The sequence below is a fragment of the Phalangium opilio genome, unplaced genomic scaffold (assembly GCF_054372755.1).
Source record: "Phalangium opilio isolate 3A_F unplaced genomic scaffold, DU_Popi_V2 ptg000079l_1, whole genome shotgun sequence".
Taxonomy (NCBI): domain Eukaryota; kingdom Metazoa; phylum Arthropoda; class Arachnida; order Opiliones; family Phalangiidae; genus Phalangium; species Phalangium opilio.
Genome location: NW_028324187.1, coordinates 833,402 through 855,316, shown reverse-complemented (window position 1 = coordinate 855,316; position 21,915 = coordinate 833,402). Strand labels below are relative to the sequence as shown.

The 21,915-nt window shown below is 35.8% G+C and overlaps 1 protein-coding gene across 4 annotated transcripts; it reads right to left on the bottom strand.

Moving 5' to 3' along the window:
* Positions 1-3: 3 nt before the first annotated feature.
* Positions 4-21,080, bottom strand: LOC149654043 (proton channel OtopLc-like). 4 transcript variants are annotated; one of them, XM_089845413.1, is made up of 8 exons: positions 20,941-21,074; positions 20,783-20,860; positions 2,873-3,228; positions 2,386-2,515; positions 2,140-2,323; positions 1,919-2,073; positions 1,610-1,826; positions 4-1,540 (listed from the first exon to the last, which is right to left on the bottom strand). In XM_089845413.1, exons 3-8 carry the CDS (start codon positions 3,217-3,219, stop codon positions 570-572), a joined length of 2,004 nt encoding a protein of 667 aa, XP_089701539.1. In that variant the 5' UTR covers positions 3,220-3,228; positions 20,783-20,860; positions 20,941-21,074; the 3' UTR covers positions 4-569. The 4 variants fall into 4 exon arrangements, with proteins under 4 accessions (XP_089701539.1, XP_089701538.1, XP_089701540.1 ...); XM_089845412.1 differs by having other exon boundaries at positions 20,783-21,080; XM_089845414.1 differs by lacking the exons at positions 20,783-20,860; positions 20,941-21,074 and adding an exon at positions 9,003-9,707.
* Between the last annotated feature and the right edge of the window lie 835 nt (positions 21,081-21,915).

Genomic DNA, 21,915 nt, shown 5'->3' with positions numbered 1-21,915 from the left:
CCCTTTGTTTATCGAAAGACATTTATTCTTAAATCATATTATACACAGCAACAATAATAACATCAAATTGACACAATTACTAAATCGTAATTAGTAACTAATGAAATTTAATTACGATATCAAATATCTTCACACAATTTAAACTATATTAGAATTAAATTCGCGTTTATGTTAATTAATATCGCGCGAATATATAATTAATGCTTAATTAATTAGTTAATAGAGATTATAACGTTAGGTTTTATTGTTGGTCCAGTCTTTAAACGAGTATTTAGGTATGTTTTCGCAGTCGATAGAGTTCAAATAATTAATTTTTCCATACGACACAATATAATTATTTGAATCTATTTAATTATATTTAATTATATTTTTTCATTACTTATTTTTTAAATTAACGTCACGCAAGTGTTCGCAATCCATGTCCGTATTAGTTTATATTTTTTGGTTCATAGTTTTGTACCGCGATATTATGTCCCACGAAGGATCATTTTTGATATCAATAGTTAATAAAAAAACCAACCACAAAGTATGGGGTGGTGGAATGTATGTTATGTTTCAGTAAAAATGGTCTAATTGGTGGCGTATTTGACACGGTACGATCTACGCCACGCTTCCATGAGAACGACTGAAGAATGAAATCGATAAAACACCATTAATGGCAAAGCTGTACGGGTAAAAATACCCCATGGTAATTTTCCGTAAAAATCTAATTGCATATTGCTGAAGACGTGATTTTGAGCCGTGAATAACTCCACCATCCATAGAACTATGTTGGTAAAGACGAGGTACATAACGACTTGTCGACCTGGTCGCTGCCTGCGACCTTCCTGTCCGGGAACGTAGTTTCGTTCGATTACTTGTCGGATGAAAAGCGATTGTAAGGCAGCGTGAAAAACCATCAATGCGCCGTCCACGAAGAGTACCATCTTATTGGTATCGAAGAGATCAGTACCACCGACGATCATGCTGGAGGTTCCGTAAGCGAAGACCGCTAGTACCGCGCTACCTTGTACCAAATCGCTCAATTTTCTATTTCGTCGGAACCGGAAACGTAAACGTTGTATTTGACAAAGGCCTAATAGAACGGCCAATGCCGATGTACCCAATACCGCCGTGTGCATCGTAATGAGGGCAAATAAGGTATCGAAGTGTAACTCGTGGTCGTGGCTCAGCACGAAGAATAGTATTAGTATGATCAGGCCGGCGACTAAGACCAGTAGGCCTAAGAATAAGCCTTTGCTAGAACCTTTGCAGTCGAGTTTTTTCTGGTGTTTCTTGCCCGAATCTCGCTTATCCGTGTCCGTTCCGTCTTGCGCCGAGGAACGGTACCGTTTAGAGGAACCAGGGTCCCAATCAGCGTTTCGCCAGAATGTGTAGATGATAGCGGCCGCGATAAGGTTGTATTGGACCGTGAATGGGGATAGGTACGGTTGAGCCATGTCCCATATCTCGCCGATGGTTGAGTTTTGAAGGCAGTAACGTAGGGTTAGCAAGTCTTCCATATTTTCTTCAACGGGTTTCCATAAACAATTGGCCGTAACTGTCATAAATCACGTCATTAAGTTAAAGGCTAATAGATGAATTAGATAACATATTAAATACAACAAACCGAATGTCCTGTGTTGATCATCTTCGCTCATGGCATGCGTCGTGACGTTGAAGTTCTTAGGAGGCCATCTTTGGCTGAAATTATGAGGGACGTGTATGTGTCCCAAGTATTCGCTCGTTGTTTCCCATACCACGACTTTGATCCAGGCTGCTAAGTTAGCTGACATCAGATGCATTAGTGACACGTGACGAAACCAACCCAAAGATCTGACCGCTTCCTGTAACATATATTCCCGTTAAAACACTCAATTTTATTAAGCCTCGGTAATAGTTAACTAAGCCTTGGTCTATCTAAATAATAATAACTTACCTGCGAATTGAGAAACAGAAAATGCATTTGTAGAAATGTGAAGAGACATGATAAAATAGGTTGAGCCATGTTGATTTCGTCAGTACAAGGGCGAGAAAGCGTAAAGATAGCGGCGATTTCTAAACCACTCGTGATTAATGTCCCCAATCCAAAGACTAAAGTAGTTAAACCTTGGTTAAATTTTTTTTCATCTGACGCTTAAGCGAACGCGTCAAACTTACGCAGCATTCCCGTTCGAAGGAAGATACTTATATCCGGGTTATGGTAAATAGTTTTCCGAACAACTTGACCTCCTCTTTCCAAGTCGTCCCCCGTTAGTTTGGGACACCTGTCCACCATCAGACAGATATAGATGCTCATGAGACATATGACACCTCCGCCCAATAGAAACGTGTACAAGTAACCCTGTGTACCATTAATTATTTTAAATTAGAAAATAAATCATTTGTACTTAGTGGAATACATACGTGATAAAATAACAGAGGAATTGGATTATTTAAAACTTCTGTCGTCACTAAAACCGCTGTCGCGACCAGCAGTAACTTGGCGTATAGACTACTAAGGACGTGCATTGTCTCGTTGCACGCGCCTCGTTTCCTTATAAATTAGAAATTCAACGTAAGTTTGTCGAATTCCCAAACTAGGAGAACCAATTAAGTCTTATGGTATGATCAAGGTGTCAGTACCCTATTCTAAGTCTGACTTAGGGCCTGGCTTTTTTAACCTAAGGTCATCAAGGAAAGGGGTCTTTATAGTACGTCAACAAGTACAAATGGAAAAGTTTGACAAATAAATGTCATTGTTGGTTAAATTAGGTATGCCAAAGTGTTTTCTGTTTAACCTAACCCAACTCAATTGCCCATAATGCTTAGTTCGTTTACAAAGTTCCCCTAATCTGGGTGGTGTGGTTTTCACATTAAATAGCGGTTATCAAACCCTGTCTTTAAGGTTTACCTATGTTGAAGGTATCCTTCGTCAGACCCACCACTTCCTCGTTTCTTGACAACAACGGACGTTGTCGTGTTGGGTGATAAAGCAGGTGTGTTCTCTCCAACCGGTTGTCCATTTTCGGTGAAACTGTTTGTCCGACTACCGCCAATTTGTCCGTTAAGACATTCGGGCGGTGGCGGAGGTAATGGCGGTGGAGTTGGGACGCCATTACCTTCGGGGATGTCCTCTAGAGGAGGCATGGGTGGCGGTTCCGGGATACTGTTATTGCTCTGCATCTCGTGATGGTACCTGGTTTTAACCAAGGTAATGTCCTCTAAGTTATCTTGAGGCGAGGACCTCTTCGGTATCATCTGTCGTACCTTAGGAAGAGAATTTAAAATCAGTTTTGAGGTATATATATATATATATATATATATATATATATATATAAGTTAGTGCGAGCTTCGGCGACTCACATATTTGTCTTTGGGTGGAATGAATACGTTCCACGCTTTGGATAACGGTTCCATTTAATTATTTAAACAATAATTTATGGATAAAATAAGTTGTATGACTATTAATTTAAGGGTTTTGTACTAGTTCCTATTACAAGTAGAGGAATTGAGTTGTGAAAGTGTTTAAAGTTCAAAATGGGACCAGTACATATAGAGATATATAGCAAATATTAACAAGTTACTTCCTCATTTGACATGGTCGGGGGCGGTTATTGTAACCCTTTCTCCGCACTCATCTCGGAGTCTCGGTTGCTCTTGTTTTTCGTACTCTTTTGATACATCTACTTAACGTCGGTCTCATTTAAACTTAATGGCTTTTTTATATGCCCTCGCTAGCTACTTCTACATTTACAAGCCACTTACTGAAGGTCTTCTTGTCTATTAGGACTCGGATACGTCTTATTTTAAAGTCAGCGTGAAGCTTGATATGCTATTATTTTCTCAGCAGTTTTTAATTATTTGCGGTTATAAATTTAATTGATTGGAATTGGTTTTATCTATGGTTCATCTTGTTCGATTTAAACCAAGAAAGGTGTACAAGACCCGCTATATGATATATCGAACCACCTTATTTAATTTCAAGAGTATCGGTTGAAATTTAAGGAAGCTATCGCCTGACCTTAAGGAGGGTTTTTAGAAATCCCTTCTAGCAGACAATTTTTCAAGATGGCCCGCAATATTATTTAAACCGAGAACTATTCAGATCCGCTATTATTAGGAGATAGTTAACCAGTATACTCATTGTCAGTGTTTGAAAACATAAGCATGTTATTCCGCAAGAAGGGTTATTTACATTTATGCCCGCCATTTTCCAATATGGCTGCAGGTTGAGAAAACCTTAAACTACTATTTGAAGAGTAGCGACATAGCAAAACTAATTTCAAAATCCTGGGTAAAGTGGTTGGGTTGAACAGAACTTGTACTGATATAACACAGTTATGACGTCATATACATGGATGAAAAAGCTCTCTCGACACCCCAAAATGTTCACTATCCCTTTAAATCCATCCTTTGATGTCACTATAGAAGCGCGAGAAACAGCGATTTAATTGGTAGTTTGTTGTTACATTTAGTCTTGAACGGAAGGGGCCGTCACTTATTATTGACAGCTTTATAATTTAATTTTATTATTCCCAATGTACTTGCGAAGTATAAAGCTTGTTTACCCTGCACTCCCCGGCGACTTTCAAAGTCAAATCATTGATCTCTATAGTTAATCTTTAGTCTAATTCATATCCGGACGGGAGAGCTAGCACCGATGTTTACAATTTGGGAAAATGTACAGAATGAAATTATGTTTTGGTTCATTTAGTTTTCGAGATAGGCTTGTTAGGAATTGCGTGGGAAGGTTACGAGCGTTTAATTATGTGTTTAATTGAATTTATTTACGGATGGACTCTGACCTATACTAACCAACCACGAAGAGAAAGCTCGCGAGGCCTCCTGGGTAGAATTAATAATAGAAAAGTTGTCAAGGAGAACGAGAATCGGATGTTTATTAAATTATTAAAAGCAAAAGCCACGCGCCGCCTTTGGGGCGTTGTTTGTACAGGTGTGAGTTAAGGAGGGTATTGACACTAAGTAAATTAGTCTTAATTTGTAGTGCACTAACCTTTCTATGGCCATAATCATCTACTGTATACAGGGTGTTTCTGATAAGTCTGGCATATATTAAGGGGAGATGTTCTTAGGGAAATTTTGAGTCGAATATGTTCTATGACATTTTTCCGTCCGGGCCACTGTTTTCGAGTTAAGCTACTTCTATTTCTCTGAAATATTTCTGTCGAACTTATACAGACGGTGTTGGTGTTACTAAGAAGCGATATCTAGTTTACTAGGGAGAAGGTTTAAGATGCCTAATTATTCGCGCGCCATAGTCCCAGTCCTCCTTTCAAAATACAAGGGGGACGTAAAAGGAGGCCGGGCTATTTCGCCTCTCCTCAGTCGGAAAATACGTAATTTTCGTCATTCGCGTCGCGCTGACGTGAGTTTTCAAGAACCAATGAGATGCTGGTTGTAATTTAGAGGCGGGGATAACTCCGGACCTACGTTTGGACTGGAGATAAAGCTAGATTATAAATGTGGCGAATTTATACCTTCTCCCTAATAAACTAGATATCACTTCTTGGTGTTACCTTACATGTATTGTCATCAGTTTTTATGTTATTTTTTTTTTAGTTTTCAAGCCTTGAACCACAAAAACCCCCCTAATTTGAATACAAAGGACTCTTTTATAAGTCCCTTCTTACGTGTCTTGAAACATGATTTCAATCTATCGTTTTTGCCGAGTAAGCTTCAAATTTACATGATGTAATACGATATTTAGTTATCGTGAAAAGTAAAAAAAGAAATATCGTGTCGAAATTGAATTGAAAAGCCGTATTGGCTAAGACGTATTATAAACAATTTAGTTACGATTAGATTTAGATTCGACGTGGGAAAACGTTTATAAATATAAAGATAAATATCTCTTAAAGTTCCAAATCAAGTGAAAGTTAAGCTGGCTTTAAATCAAAGCCAAGTTTTTAAGGCTTCTCGTGAACTTCAAGCTCTGTGAGCTTTTCACATTGAAATGAGGCATTTGTATTTTTTTATTATTTTTACTTTTTTTTTTTTTTTGGTTGGTGTATGGTTTTATCTTAAAGTTTGTTTATTCTTAAACGCTTCTTTGCTCATAGGTTGACCCAGAATAAAAAGAAAATATCTACATAGAGTAAATAGTCGATTCAAATTTCTCATTTTTAGGGATAAATTACAAAGTTGAAATATCTCAACCGTAGTCGTATTTTAATAAGGGGAGTTTAAACACATTGATCAGTTTATACTAGAGAAAATTTATGCCGTTATAGATCATAGCAGAAGTAGATAATACTTCTCTTCGAGAGAAGTGTATGTACCACAAGCGGGGTAATTTTAACGTGATTCTTCCCAACAACCCTTGACACTTTGAGCAAGGTTACTAAACCGAATCACATACGCGATGAATAGTTCACTCATCATTACTCTATTGGTGCTTAACTATTTGTCAAGGCGCATGCGATTGTGCATGGATTTTTGTCCCACGTTAAGACAATCAAGGTTTGTGGGTTGATTGCTACTTGGATTTAGTATCAGATAGTTATAGAATTCACCCTAGCACGGTGCGATGCCCATCTGAAGTTTGATGAGTGGGAGAGCAAAGAAAAAGGACTCCCTCGCCTGGGAAGTATCATGATACATAACTAAAGCATTAAGAGGATACAGAGTGTCATCCTTCTATTATCCCCTTCTGGTTATATTGATTAATTGTATTATAATATTTAAACTTTATAAATGGAATTGAAAATGCCCAGTTTAGAGTTACTCGAGCTCTTCTTAGATAGGTGTAAAGAGAAGCTAAACTTTTTGATTACATTACAATAATTAAACTTAATATCATTTAATTTAATTTAAAAGTTTTACACGGAAAGCTCACCCGGAGAACCTTGGCACCAAACACCTCATAATCCTTTAACCCAAAAGCATTATTTACTATTTAAACAGTTTAGAAACGGTTGAAATACCTCAAAGGAAATTAAGCTTAAATAAGTTAAATATTCACATTATAAAGGTCAAAATATATCATTTCCTTCCTTAAAAAGTTAAAAGATGTCCCGGGATCCTTTGTTAAAACAAAGGAAGGTTGCATTTGTTAAATTTCAAACACATCCCCACAAATTACGTACAGTAAACCTAAACCTACATTCAAATCCTTTTGAATTAAACCGCCTCTCTGTTTTTGGCTAACGTATCTTTTTATTTGAACATAAGTTTTAAAAGAAAAAAGAAATAAAAATGCCCATCAATTTTGTTGGGATCACGTTTAAGCGGCGCAACTGTTACAATTTTATATGGAAAGGACAAAGAACATAATTTGCTGGTTTCCCGTAGATGTACACACGTGTTTTATGATACAGATGAAACCGTAAAATCATTTGACGCGTGACATGAAGGGTTTTCTAACCTCGTGACTTGACACCATTTTTTTATTATTATTATTTCTTTGCGTCTACCTGTAGTTTAATTAATGTTCCTTCTACAAATATAATATAGCAAATATTTTAATTTCAAAAATATTCATATATATATATATATATATTATTTGCAAAAAATGAATTATTAATTTATGGTTTATTCTACAAAATATTTATACAAAAATCTTGCTGGGGGTTCAACTTAATTTAGGGTTGGAACCGGTCTCTTATATTTCTTTTAGGGTTTTTTTTTTATTTTTGCAAAAAATGTGAATTATAACCACATATTTCTAAGTTAATTTCCATAAGATAGTACCTACTTCAAGATGTAATTGCATATACTGCTTAATTATTATTTTTTTTTTCCTTTGGAGGAATCAGGTTCAATAATTACTGAATTCGTTCCATATTGGATTACCATATAGTTATATTTTAGTTACTAATTTGCTAAGGTAGCAAGCATTAAGATGTAATAAGCATAACTTCTCAAGAAAGAGAGGGAGAGATTCACCCGTTTTTTCTTGGAAAATTTGTAAATTTGGAATTTTCTTATCCTTATTTTGAATTCGAAATTTTTCCACTTACTATTCGAGTTATAAAGTTCATTTTTGGTGCAAAAATGTCAACTTCCGGCATACTCGCGGCGTTTATTTCCGATTTTAAAAAGTAACCTTTCCCCATTATTGTCCGATCATATGTCGATACTGTTGCATCATCGAACAACGAACGCCTTTTCCTCAGATGTGATTTTTTTTTTTAAACTTTTAAGTGCGGTTTGTGTTATCGATATATCCTAGGCATAGATAGTTTTTAATAAAAAGGGGCTAGAGAAAAATTCCTTCCCACTATATCAGATTTAATTTCAGCGCAGTGTTGTAAAGCCAGGCCCTCTGTGAGCCAACAAAGTCAAGTACTGATTCGAACTGAACGGCTAGCCATTTTGCTCAGTAAATTATCTGATAAATAACACTATGAGAATTGAAAAAACCCTTTTGTGGAAGCTTTCAAAATATTGTTCTGCTAAAGTTTTTAATTAAAGGGCTAGACCCTCTTTATCGTATATAGTTTACGGGCAGTGTTGTCAGGCTATCTGTGAGCCAACTTACTCAAGTACTTATTCGAACTGAACGACTATAGCCATTTTGCTCAGAACATTATCTGGTAAACAACACTATGATAAGTGGCAAAACCCTTTAGTGGAAGCAAGAAGTGATATCTAGTTTATTAGGGAAAAGGCATAAATTCGCCACATTTCCAGCTTTATCTCCAGTCCAAACGTATAGTAGGTCCGGAGTTAATCCCCGCCTCTAATTTACAACCAGCATCTCATTGGTTCTTGAAAACTCACATCAGCGCGACGCAAATGACGAAAATTACGTATTTTCCGATTGAGGAGAGGCGAAATAGCCCGGCCTCCTTTTTCGTTCCCCCCCCCCTTGTATTTTGAAAAGGGGACTTGGACTATGGCGCGCGAATACTTAGGCATCTTATACCCTCTCCCTAATAAACTAGATATCACTTCTTGGTGGAAGCTTTGAAATATTGTTGTAAACACCTTTTTTTTTTCAAAGTGCATCAAATTGTTGAATTGAAAATAATTTAGAAGTGAAAATACTCAAAATTGTATTAACTTCATAAGATACTTACAATTAGTTAAAACACCTTGATGATCACAAAAAAAACGAAAAAATTATAAAAATTCCAAGGGAAACAAAGTAAGACACAGTGGCGTCAGTCGAAAATCGTGTTAGGCTGTTTTTTCACGTTTTTTCGTTCAATTCGCCGCTGAAAATTAATCCAGCGCGCGTGGGTCTATTAAATCGACCAATCATTTTCATTTAATGTTTTCAGAGAGTCGATATAACGAATCGTGATCCGTAAGCACGCGATAAAAAGCGCGAAAAATTCGAGACAACGAACGAACGAATTTAAGAAAGTTCTTAAAAGAAAGCAAACGCCGTCGCTCGCCCGCCCGCGCGATACCAAGCTCAATTCAGACTGGAGACTTTACTTTCTTTCTTTCCTTAGTTTTTTGGGATAGTTAGTTGCTCGATCCCTCCTGCTGCATACACTTATTATCTCATTGAAGACTCTGTCTGTCTATTCAATGCTTTCGAGCTAAGTTTAAGGAGATGAAAAGATGAAGGAAGAGCCCGATGGAGCGACGACTATAGTTCGTTTACATTATCGTTTCGTTAGCGTATACCTCTCCGCCCCCGCCTCATGCTGGGTTTTCAGGGTTTCAGTTTGGGAAAAACTTTAACGGTGTATAAATATATACCGGGAAAGTGAAGTGGGTGATACGTTTACGCAACAGTGAGAGGATTGTTAGGTTACCCCTAACCTATTTAGACAGACTTTTTATTCATTTTGTGATTTTCAACTTCACGGTTTGTATTTCTTTTTTTTTTCTAAAATATTCAAATATACAGAATTTGTGTTTTAATATCGCTAAAAATTTTACTAATGGGTTATATCTTTGATGCAAAGTTGAAACTTTCGTTTTGTGAATGTGAATTGCTAGAAAAATAGTTCATTGGGGATTTTCTGAAATTTTAACACGTTTAGAATTGAAATTTATTTAATAATTATTCGTGAATTATTTTTTAAAGCCCTTTTATCACTAATTGTTTTGGTAATTACATCTAAATGAACTTAGACTGATTAGCGTATCTTGAACATTTTTAATTTTGATTATAATATATTGTTTATAAAGTTCAAAGTTTGAAGAGCACTTACACTAAGGAATTTTTAAACATTGCAATACGTAATATGTTTATACAAATACTTCTAATCGTTGTTTTTTCTTTTTAAATAAGTTAATTTTTATTATCAACCGTGACTTCTCGATTTTCATACTATCTCGCAATGTCAAACGTCACCCTGAATTGTTTATATCCAATCAAGTAACTAAATTTATTTGTTGGCGAATTTCGTGGGATTACGTTTTAGTTACATCAGCTATCAAAGCATTAGGATTGTGTCATTCTTATATTTTATAAATTTAACAAGACACAACAAGTTCCTTCTTTCTAAGCCACTCAAGGATTACGAAATATAATTTAAGTTTAACCGGACCTTTAAAGTGGGAAAACGTATTAAATACACCGTGAATCACGAGTCAATCATTTCTGAAAAGTGAGGTTTCTTTTTTTTTTTTAAATTGTGCCCAAAAAAAAGGCAATTCCGTAGTTTGAAATGAGATCCCTGGAAAAACGATCTTTGAACTCAACTCTTTTTTATTTTATTTATTTTTCTCTGGTTTTTTCTTTAAATTACATCTCGAGATCATTTTCTATCCTTAGTTAAGCTTCAATGGAGTTTACTTTAAGCGTAAAACCGAGGGGATGGACAGTTCCCCGGCTATAAAAACTGAGATCAATTGCTTTTATGTATATATTTTAACCTTACAAGAGTCAAATTTGAAATTCCTCAAAAAATCTTAATTATCCTTGTTTCAAGACGCCCTATAGACACTCCACCCTTAATCATCTTCGAACCTATGACTTTATAAAATTTAGTTTCTGATCCTGTTAGACTGTAAGTGCGTGCGTTACTATCAGACAGGCAGACAAATCAGTCTTCCCATAAGTTCATAAGATATGTTCCATAAGTTTGTCACTGGTTACAAACTGGAGCTTGTCATGAAGTGACGTAGGTCATAGATTCGAGGTAAAGCGACGCCTGGTGAGGCACTGTCATAGGCTTAGTACAGGCTAAATAGGAAGATGGACTGCAAAATTAACCAAGTGTAGTCAATTCTCGCGTCGTTCTCGAACTAGCTCTCAGTAAGTCTCTAGCATCACGAAGCATACGTAGTGTCAACGTATCTTATAAACTTATGTCTTCCTTATTGTTTTAACTCAATAAACCTAGGGAAAATGTGGAAAAATAGTTACGAATGTTATGAAATCCCTAATATTTACAATTATTCATAAATCATTGTAAATATTAGGAATTTTTTTAGTGTGTGTACAAATGTCCGATTCCTCAAGTTTACTTCTGCATTCTCTGAACCAACCATCATCCTCAAAAGAAACGACCTCAGAACTTCACGAATAATAATCAAGTCCCGGAGTCGAACGAACACTGCAGTTGAGTCTTTTAAAATAACAAACTCAAACATAGCTAGATGATGAAGATTATTTCTATTAACTCTATAAACATTGATGTAAAGTTGGACCTAGTTTTTGTAAAGAGAACCTCTTTATTCTCTCCAGTGCGTGGAATGTCAACTCAATAACGGTTTTTGCGTAGTTTGTACCAATCAAGGACATTTAGTATGTTTATAGAAAAAATAAATAGGCCTCAATTTTTTTACTACTGCCGGGTTGCCTGCCACCGATCAGGGGAAATCATGGAATTTTGAAAATACGCGTTTAAAAGGTTGAGGAACTATCAATGAATTTGAAAATGTGCTTTTAAAGGCTGAGTAATTGTCATTGGGGAATTTTGAAAATAGGATTTAAAAAGGTCGAAGAACTGTCAGGGAATTTTCAAAATATGCTTTAGAAGGTCGTGGAATTGCTAGGGAATTTTGAAAATATGCTTTTAAAGGTTGAGGAATTGTCAGGGAATTTTGAAAATATGCTTTTAAAGGTTGAGGAATTGTCAGGGAATTTTGAAAATATGCTTTAAAAGGTCGAGGAATTTTCAAAATATGCTTTAGAAGGTCGTGGAATTGCTAGGGAATTTTGAAAATATGCTTTTAAAGGTTGAGGAATTGTCAGGGAATTTTGAAAATATGCTTTTAAAGGTTGAGGAATTGTCAGGGAATTTTGAAAATATGCTTTAAAAGGTCGAGGAATTTTCAGGGAAATTTGAAAATATGCTTTAAAAGGTCGTAGAATTTTCAGGGAATTGTCAAGGAATTTTTGAAAATATGCTTTAAAAGGCCGATTAACTGTCAGGGAATTTTGAAACTAGGTGTAAATTGTCCATGAAGTGTTCGTAAATTTGAAAAAAGACTGAATTTGAAAGCAAAAGATGGAGAATTTGAAAATGTTTTTGTAAGGTCAGGGTATTTACAATATTCCCAAGAGCTAAGATGAAAATTGGCCCGAAAGCCGACCAAGTTAAAAATTGACCTAAAACATTTCAGAAATTCGGAAATGGGTCTGATTTTTGTAAATCGTCACAAATACCGCAAAGTCGACAGATTATTATGAATAAATTTATTAGAAATTAGTAGGTAAATCCTATTTTTTGACAGTGAAAGTTATAATATGTAAAACTTTCTCAAAATGGGCGTTCATAGACGTCACTCGCAAAAACACCCATGAAGGCAGCAAGTTCTTTTTAAGTATTTGCGTGGTTTTTGAAAAGTCAAAAGATCTCCTCTTCAATACAAAAAAATTACGGAGGTTTTTATTCATTTTCATAAGCGTAACGAACGCGATACTCCTACGCTATTATTATCTACGTTTATTTGCCAATATAAGAATACACCGTTCACGAATTTAAATACTGACCTAACTGGTTACTAACTTTACCTTATTTAAATACCATAATCCCCCGCCTTTATCCCTGGTCGCTACTTATCATGAAAAATACTTTAATACTTAGGGGCCATGATAGTTTTCGCCCAATCGCACAAGTTTGCATTGTTTGTAAAAGAAAGATAAAAAATATTCAAAAATTCTTTAAAGAATTTCAGTCTTTACTCCGGCTTCTTAAAGAGAGTGTAAAGGAGATGAAAATGGAGCTACTGACGCAGTACGGGATGCTGTTTGTGTACAGTAACTCGCACCACATATTCCCTTAAACATCTGTTAAACATAACATGCGATGATGTTAAAATGTGATAATTGTTTGGAGACACTTTGGGTAGTAGCAAGAAGCTATATCTAGTTTATTAGGGAGAAGTTATAAATTCGCCACATTTTTAGCTTTATCTCCAGTCCAAACGTAGACGTAGGTCCGGAGTTAATCCCCGCCTCTAAATTACAACCAGCAGCATCTCATTGGTTCTTGAAAACTCACGTCAGCGCGACGCGAATGATGAAAATTAGTCATATTTTCCGACTGAGGAGAGGCGAAATAGCCCAGCCTACTTTTGCGTCCCCCCTTGTATTTTGAAAGGGGCACTAGGATTATGGCGCGCGAATACTTTGGCATCTTAAACTTCTCCCTAATAAACTAGATATCGCTTCTTGGTAGTAGTTTTTACTCCCTTTATGGTCTACAACACTTAACGTACTGCTTAAAAATCTAAATTTATATCTAAATCCTTAATGGATATCATATAAACTTTCACGGGCAACTGGCCAAGATGATAACGACGTCTTATTTCTTGTCTCAACAGCACGTAGTTCGTTGTTTAACAATAAGTAACCTTCGAGGAAGAGTGAAAATGACTAAATTAGCCACTTGAAATAAACAGGATGGATTAGCTATTCGGGTTTTGCCAATTTCAATTTAAACTCGCGAATTTCACTAGGATTTGATTATTTTCTCTAAACTTGAAAATGCCCGTATCAGGGATAGATTTAATTTTAGAAGTAGGAATGGAGAACGGTTAGAATTTACTTCAGTCCGACTCATTGCCCAGTATATAGCCCCTCCCTCCAACACGTAAGGAAAAGTTTCAATTATCTTATTGGCTCACTTAAACTACGTTTTGATGACGTTGCTCACGGGGACGGCGAAAAATAGGTAATTCCTTTTTACCTCTGTCGCTATGACTCGACTCTTCTTTCATACCCCTCCGTCCCGTGGAAGGGGGTCCGGAACTTTGACGCGCGCCCAGATTACTCTGTTCTCCATTCCTACTTCTAAAATTAAATCTATCCCTGCCTGTATCTAGAATATCTGTATGAGATCTATTCAATCTCAAATTGATATGAAACACGGAATGAAATTTAAAAGGTGAAAAAAAACGCGCAGAAATAAAATGGAAATCGTGCAATTTGGCGTTGTATAAAATCTCGAACATGTATATAAAGTTTAGTTTCGGTGAAACTCGATTAAATTCATAATTCACGTTTCTGATCACGATTGGCCCAAGTACCAAGTAGATCAACCTCGCGTGGGTCGCACCACGTACGTCACGACACGAAACCGAGAAAGAAAGAACCTTACGTAGCAACTAAACATGATTAAATTCTGCAAGTTTTTTCTCGCGCCCTATAACCATGCGCAGACCTTCAACTAAGCCTCGACGTAACCCGTGAATTAAACTAAACCAACTACTGTTAATTACCATAAGTTTATAAGACATATTACCTGGAAAACTCAGAGAACTATACGGAATAAAAACCCTGGAAAACTCGATTGGGGAAGTAGGTTTTCCATAAGTTGTATGAACTATGAAGTTGTAGACTCTTATGTTCTTTAATCAGACTTTCAAGTACTCAGTTTGACCAGGGATAGATTTAATTTTAGAAGTAGGAATGGAGAACAGAGTAATGTGGGCGCGCGTAAAAGTCCCGGACCCCCTTCCACGGGACGGAGGGGTATGAAAGAAGAGGCGGAAGGGTCATAGCGACAGAGGTAAGAAGGAATTATGTATTTTTCGCCGTCCCCGTCAGCAACGTCATCAAAACGTAGTTTAAGTGAGCCAATAAGATCGTTTAAACTTTTCGTTACGTATTGGAGGGAGGGTCTCTATACTGGCTGGTCTATGAGTCGGACTGAAGTAAATACTAATCGTTCTCCATTCCTACTTCTAAAATTAAATCTATCCCTGGTTTGACCTTAGGAAGTTACACACCCTTTCAAATTTATCAGAAACAAACTTGCATAGACTCTCAAATTAATTAGATTTAGTTGATTCGCATTTATAAAAAAGGGGGTAGGTTAAAACAATTAAAAGCGAAAAGAATCCATTTGCGAGTGTGTCGACGCCGATATCCGTGAGAAGTTGGCTCCGAATCCCACGAAAAATAAAACGAGAGCTCGTATAATAGGAAGCCAGGGTTCACTCCCTTGGAACGGAAAATCATTTTGCTTTTATCCTTGAAATTGGGTCGAACTCGAATCCTCCCAAGGGTCCCAACTAAACTCCCCGATCTTCTCCTAATCCGAACAAATTGATGGTTAACCCCGAACTTTGTTCTGCCTCGTTATATACTTGCGTGTTTTATTTTTTTAACACCGCTACATCGTCATCATCATTACAAAGGTTATCGAAAGAATCTGTTTGTAAACGTGTGGGACCGACCATAGACGTTAATTTTGCATTCTAAATTCGTTAAGTTTAAATTTAAAGAGAATTTTAGTGTGTTAAAGGGATGTACAATGCGTTAGGTAGGGGGCGTGTCAGGAACTGTATTTTGAAGTAGTAGTGTTACTATTTCTTGGAGTAGTGATTGGGTAATACCACGTGACTGTAAGCGTGGAACGACTCGGCCGCTATATAGAGAGCTTTCAGATGGGATAGCTGTACGTCACACCCTCCCAAGTCTTACCGCTGTTCTGGTAGCCATATTGGGTGATCTTAGCTTCATTCCTGCTTTAAACCCACCAATATGGCAGCGTAAATTATCTGAAGAGACTCGGCTCCTAAAACTGAAAGCTCTCTATAGATTCAACGGAAATACCAACGAAGTTCACGCATGCCCAGTAAAGCTCTATTTGATGGGAGATAAGCATGATATAGGCCCCTTTTGGAAATGAGCTCGAACTGATTCAACTTTTCTATAAACAAATAATTAATTATTCTCGAATTGATAACAACCATCACCAGGAAAATTCTCAGAGCGACGAAGGACCACCATGCTGAAGCTTCCGTGACACTCTTATATATGAGAGCAAGAAGTGATATCTAGTTTATTAGGGAGAAGGTATAAGATGCAGAAGTATTCGCGCGTCATAGTCCCAGTCTCCCTTTCAAAATACAAGGGTCCAGGGGGGACGTAAAAGGAGGCCGGGCTATTTCGCCTCTCCTCAGTCGTAAAATACAAGTAATTTTCGTCATTCGCGTTTCGCTAACGTGAGTTTTCAAGAACCAATGAGATGCTTTTTGTAATTTAGAGGCGGGGATTAACTCCAGACCTACTATACGTTTGGGCTGGAGATAAAGCTGGAAATGTGGCGAATTATAACCTTCTTTCTAGTAAACCAGATATCACTTCTTGATGAGAGAGTCAGGATGTTAAAAGAATTGCTTGTCAAGGACTATGTGAAACATTTTAATTTGCCTTTTCTATATAGTCCTTCTAGGCCTATGCATTCAAGGAGCCTGAGTATAGAGAGATGTTACGCAGATATCCACGCGTCTCTTCCCATGCCCTTATCCACTATACGATTCCAACATCGTTTAAATTAAACAACACCTACTCGGGCTGGCTAAGTAATGATCACTTTATTCCGAACGCTGTAGAAAGAAACGTGACGAGAAACGTCCCGCTCTCTCTCTCGACGGAAACGCGCTTTGTTAACTCTCTGAAGACTCTTTTAGACACCCAAAAAATAGTCCTTTGTGTACGCATTTAGATATAAACCTAACTTTATAATTAAATTAATCTTTTCTACCAACGGTGGCTTTGTTCGTAACTGACCAATTGAATCTAATGAATTCAAATTCGATTTCTAAAGAAAGAAAAAAATATATTTTTTATTGAGTTGTAAAAATATTTTCTTTTTTATTTTAAATTTCCGTAATTTAGAAAACCGCGTGAATGTCAATGAGGCATTAAAAAAGAAAACAGTCTTAGCCCAAACTTTTAATATTATCAACTATAAAGGAAAGTTGTGTATTTAAATTAACCTTAATCGTTCAAGAATAATATTTATCGATTTTAATTTAAATTTTGGTATAAAAACCAAGAAGCGATATCCAGTTTATTAGGGAGAAGGTATAAATTCATTCATCCACATTTCTAGCTTTATCTCCAGTCCAAACGTAGCCTGTCCGAAGTTAATCCCCGCCTCTAAATTACAACCAGCATCTCATTGGTTCTTGAAATCTCACGTCAGCGCGACGCGAATGACGAAAATTACGTATTTTCCGACTGGGGAGAGGCGAAATAGCCCGGCTGCCTCCTTTTACGTCCCCCCCCCCTGCATTTTTAAAGGGGGACTGGGACTATGGCGCGCGAATACTTAGGCATCTTTTACTTTCTCCCTAATAAACTAGATATCGCTTCTTGTAAAAACTGATACTAATCCGACTAAATACTATTTATGTTTAAAACTTAAATAAAAATCTTATAAATAGTTGACAAGTTTGAGAAACCAAGCGAATCTACGTAAAAACATTCAATATTTTACAAAATAGACCTAAAAATGTTATTTTAGACTCAATTCAGTGATTTTTCGTGCCTAAAAAAAATAATAAATAAATACTTCGCGGTAGCTTGGACGCGTTCTAGAAAGTCTACACCAGTGAAATCAGAATTCAAGTTCTCTCTCTATAACACTGTTTTGTTTTTTAGGTTTTTTTCGCTGACAAATTTAGTTTCAAACTCATCGTTGCGCTACAGCCAAAAATACTGGGTTTACGACGAAATATATATAATATAATCTATTCCTAAATATCCATTTCAAGAACCTGATTTTTACTTGGGAAGTTTTTAGCATCCTTGATAATCAGAGCGAGAAGAAAAACTTCGCCAGTAAACTATAAATTCACGGAAAAAAAATCATGTGTTACATTTTTGGAAGATTTTAATTAATGATTTAGCCGTCGGTCATTTCTACAAGGTCGATTTCAGGTTATTTAAAGTGATATCGTATTTTTTGTTATTATAAATAATATCATAAGTTCATAAGATAGTTCACCATAATTTTGTTAATCTCTGGTTACAAACTGGAGTTTGTCTTGAAGTGTGTGAGGTGGGTCATAGATTCGACGTAAAGCGACGCCTGGTGAGGCGCTGTCAAAGGCTTTAAGTATATGTAGCCAGGGATAGATTTAATTTTAGAAGTAGGAATGGAGAACAGAGTAATGTGGGCGCGCGTCAAAGTCCGGGATCCCCTTCCACGTGACGGAGGGGTATAAAAGAAGAGGCGGGGTCATAGCGACAGAGGTAAAAAGAAATTACGTATTTTTCGCCGTTACCGTCATCAACGTCATCAAAACGTACTTTAAGTGAGCCTATAAGATCATTTAAAATTTTCGTTACGTGTTGGAGGGAGGGGCTCTTTACTGGCCTATGAGTCGGACTGAAGTAAATACTAACCGTTCTCCATTCCTACTCCTAAAAATAAACCTATCCCTGATGTAGCAATTTAAAGGTATGGGTCGCTCTGTTCAAATATACAGTGTGTGATGAAATCACAAACCAACTATTTATGGAAAATTCAATCAGTAGATAATTGTGGCAAGTTTTCGAATTGAACTTCATTTATGTCACTCTCCCTTTGTTAGTTTTAAAACCATAGTGTTTAAGTTTAAGGTGCATCATTGACAGGTTTTTATGCAATGACACAGATAACTTCACTCTCACACAATCTAAACAGGAAAAAAAACTTTCCTACAAATTCATCCCTGTAATGTAAGTGAGAAGCGTGTGGTATTTTTTATTTTTATTTTCAAAGTTTCGTTTTTCCCCTTAAGAGTCAAAAATTAAGGTATTTGGAACGAAGACATCATCTTCGTCTTCTTTCTAGCAATAATAATTACACTTTGGGAAATTATATTATCTTTGACGAACCGGTAAATGCCGGTATAATCTAAATACCGTGATACCGATAGATGGGATGGGCGTGAAGCTTGGATCTAATTTTTTCATTTTTTAAAATATTTAGGTAGTAGCGAATCTTTTAACCTAGAATTTCACGCTTCAATGAGTTATAATTTATTATATGGGGGTTTCTGATAAGTCTGGTCTGGTACTAATTAAAGGGGATGTTTTTTAATAGATTTTGAGTCGAAAATGTAACTTCTATCTCCATTTTGCCCTAAGGGACACTGTTTTCGAGTTATGACTTTTTTAGTGTTTTATTAATTAAATTTGAAATAATTGTCTAAATCAGTTTCTTAATTAATTAAACTTAACGGGTTCTTCCGTAAAATACACTGGACAATCTTAACTCATAGAACATTTTCGACTCAAAATAGCCCGAAGAACATTTTATGGGAAGCTGTAGTCAACTTTATAGAGACTAGGTTTAACTTTAAACACTAGATACTTTGAAACCTTTTCAACTGTTTTAGAAAGAAAGGCCTAACTCATTTTATCGAAATAATAATTGCATTTTCTTATAAAAGATCTCTTGGGTTAATTACGAAATTTTTCCATTTTTGATCTTTGACTTTCCAAAACGGTTTCGCAGAGTGTAGTAGTGTAATCTTAATTATTCTAATTGAAGTTTCTTTACAATTAAATATGATAAAATCTTAGGTTTCTTTTTTGTTTCTGTTTTTTGCTTCTTTTGTTAAATAGATAAAAGCTTCTTACTATCGTTATTACTAAATTTCTAAAATGTTGTAACTCCAATTTTAATTTTTAATTATGATTAAGTATACCACCTTTATCTCGAAATCTAAACATTAATTTTAGTTAAACTCGTATGGAAATTACGCAAGTCGTTCCTAATTTGCATAATTCAACAATGGGAACGAACTTAGCCTTAATAGTAATTTATGATTATGGTTATTGTTTTTTACAAAAAAACTAATTAAATTAGGCACGGACAATTAAAATTATTTAAACTAATTACTTTCGACGTTGGGGCTCATATCTACGCGTTACTTTACAAAGTATACAATCAACTAACTCACTAGTGGTATCTTGGGAAATATTTAGTGTACGCGTAATTTTCTTTTTCTCTCAAGACACCCTTTTGAGCAATAAGAAAGAAGGTTTTAAGTTACACTAGTTTTGAGATGCACTTGGTTTACTACACTCGTATACAATTTCGTTTCGCACTGGGGTGAAGTGTCACGTCAGAAGCTAATCACTCAAAACCTCAAGTATTATACTCTATAACCTCTCGTTATACATTTTAAAAACAAAACGTGTACATTGTTAAAACTTGTACGATTTTGTAGGAAAACAATTTTGTGTCTTGCACTTAGAAACAGGGCTGAGGGAATACAAGACCTATTCAATAGAAGAGGGAGAAATGGCGAATTGTTTTTAAAGGCTTATCTCGGTTTTTATTTATTTATACTTTGTATTTTTGATAAATTAAAGGGTGCATGTGTTCTTAGGGTCAACTGAGTGAAAGTTGTCAAAGAACATGGGGTCTACAACAGTTCACACACCCTTGTTCTGTCGCAAAGAGAACAATTAACGACGATTTGACCGAACGATATTATCTTGTTTTGAGTAATTGCACAAAGAATTAATTACGAAAACAATTAAGATTCGATTTGGTTTTTGAATCGTGCAAAGGAACAAGTCAATGGTTTGTTTTTCCCGAAAAATATGAATATCTGTGACAGAAATCAATCACATTTTTATTTTTTTATCTTCACAATTTAATTAGTTTGTGATAAACGTCACTTCGCAATTAAAAGAAAAAGGTTAATTACTTACATCTTGTTAATGATCGTTTAAACCATCATCCGTGAAATTAATTTTCCAACAATATTAAGTGTATTTGTTGTTTTTTTCCTGGCAAAAATAGTTTAATATCCGTATAGTTTATATTATAATCCAAGTTGACGCTTTGAACTTTATGGGTAAACAATCACCGTAGTATGTAGTACATTCAATAATGAACAAATGGACGATTAAGCTGCCGAGCTGTTTTGTCCGAGTACATCTGACTGCGATGACTTACTAGATATAAAAGCGCATTAAAAAGAGAGAGAGAGCCTCTCTTAAACTCCCGGTTAACTTCTTTCATGCCCTATTGAACACCCACCCGACATCCCAGCAGAACTCTTTTCAAAATCTCTCTATTAAAGGCTATTGGCACAAATATGGTTTGTATCACGCCTTGTTGTATCAGCTTTTTACAATACACTGCTGTTACATGACTAAAAGATTCCATCAAAAGGATCTAGTTCGAGGTTTTGATATTAAAATGTTTATTATAAAATTAGGCTTAGGTCAGGTGCACTGTTAACAAATTGGGGAATTTTAATAAAGGGATGGGTTAAGTTTCTTTCCAAGCCTTTTACGTCATATCCGGGTGAATTATGAACAACAAGAATTAATCAAGGAATGCGCATTAACTTGATCGGGTTACAGTTAATGCGGGTTATAAATTAGATTAATAGATGCTCGTTGTCATTGAGCAGAGAAATGTTTATTTCTTTGACATTTTAATTCTGTTTCAAGTCCCGCTATTGTAGATTAGAAATACTTAAAGTTAAAATACTGTCTGTCTGCTAAACCACGCCACGTTTATAAATAAATTCATATTGTTGTTAATAATTTGTATATAACGCAATAACATTCGTGTCTGCCCTACATAATATGTTGCTTTAAAAGAAATAAATAATCAAAATTGGGAAGGTTTTAAAAAAATACGTCCCGATTCGAAAAGAAAAACGACAAAACAAGTTTCAAAGTTCCCGCTAAAACTATTGATGTTTATTCAAGCATACACTCTAAAGCGCCATCTATAATCGAGTCCTCTACTTGTGTCCTAGGACATATTACCACCATATAATTTATTACATTCATATTAATTTAATATTGACTATATTTAAGCAAAGATT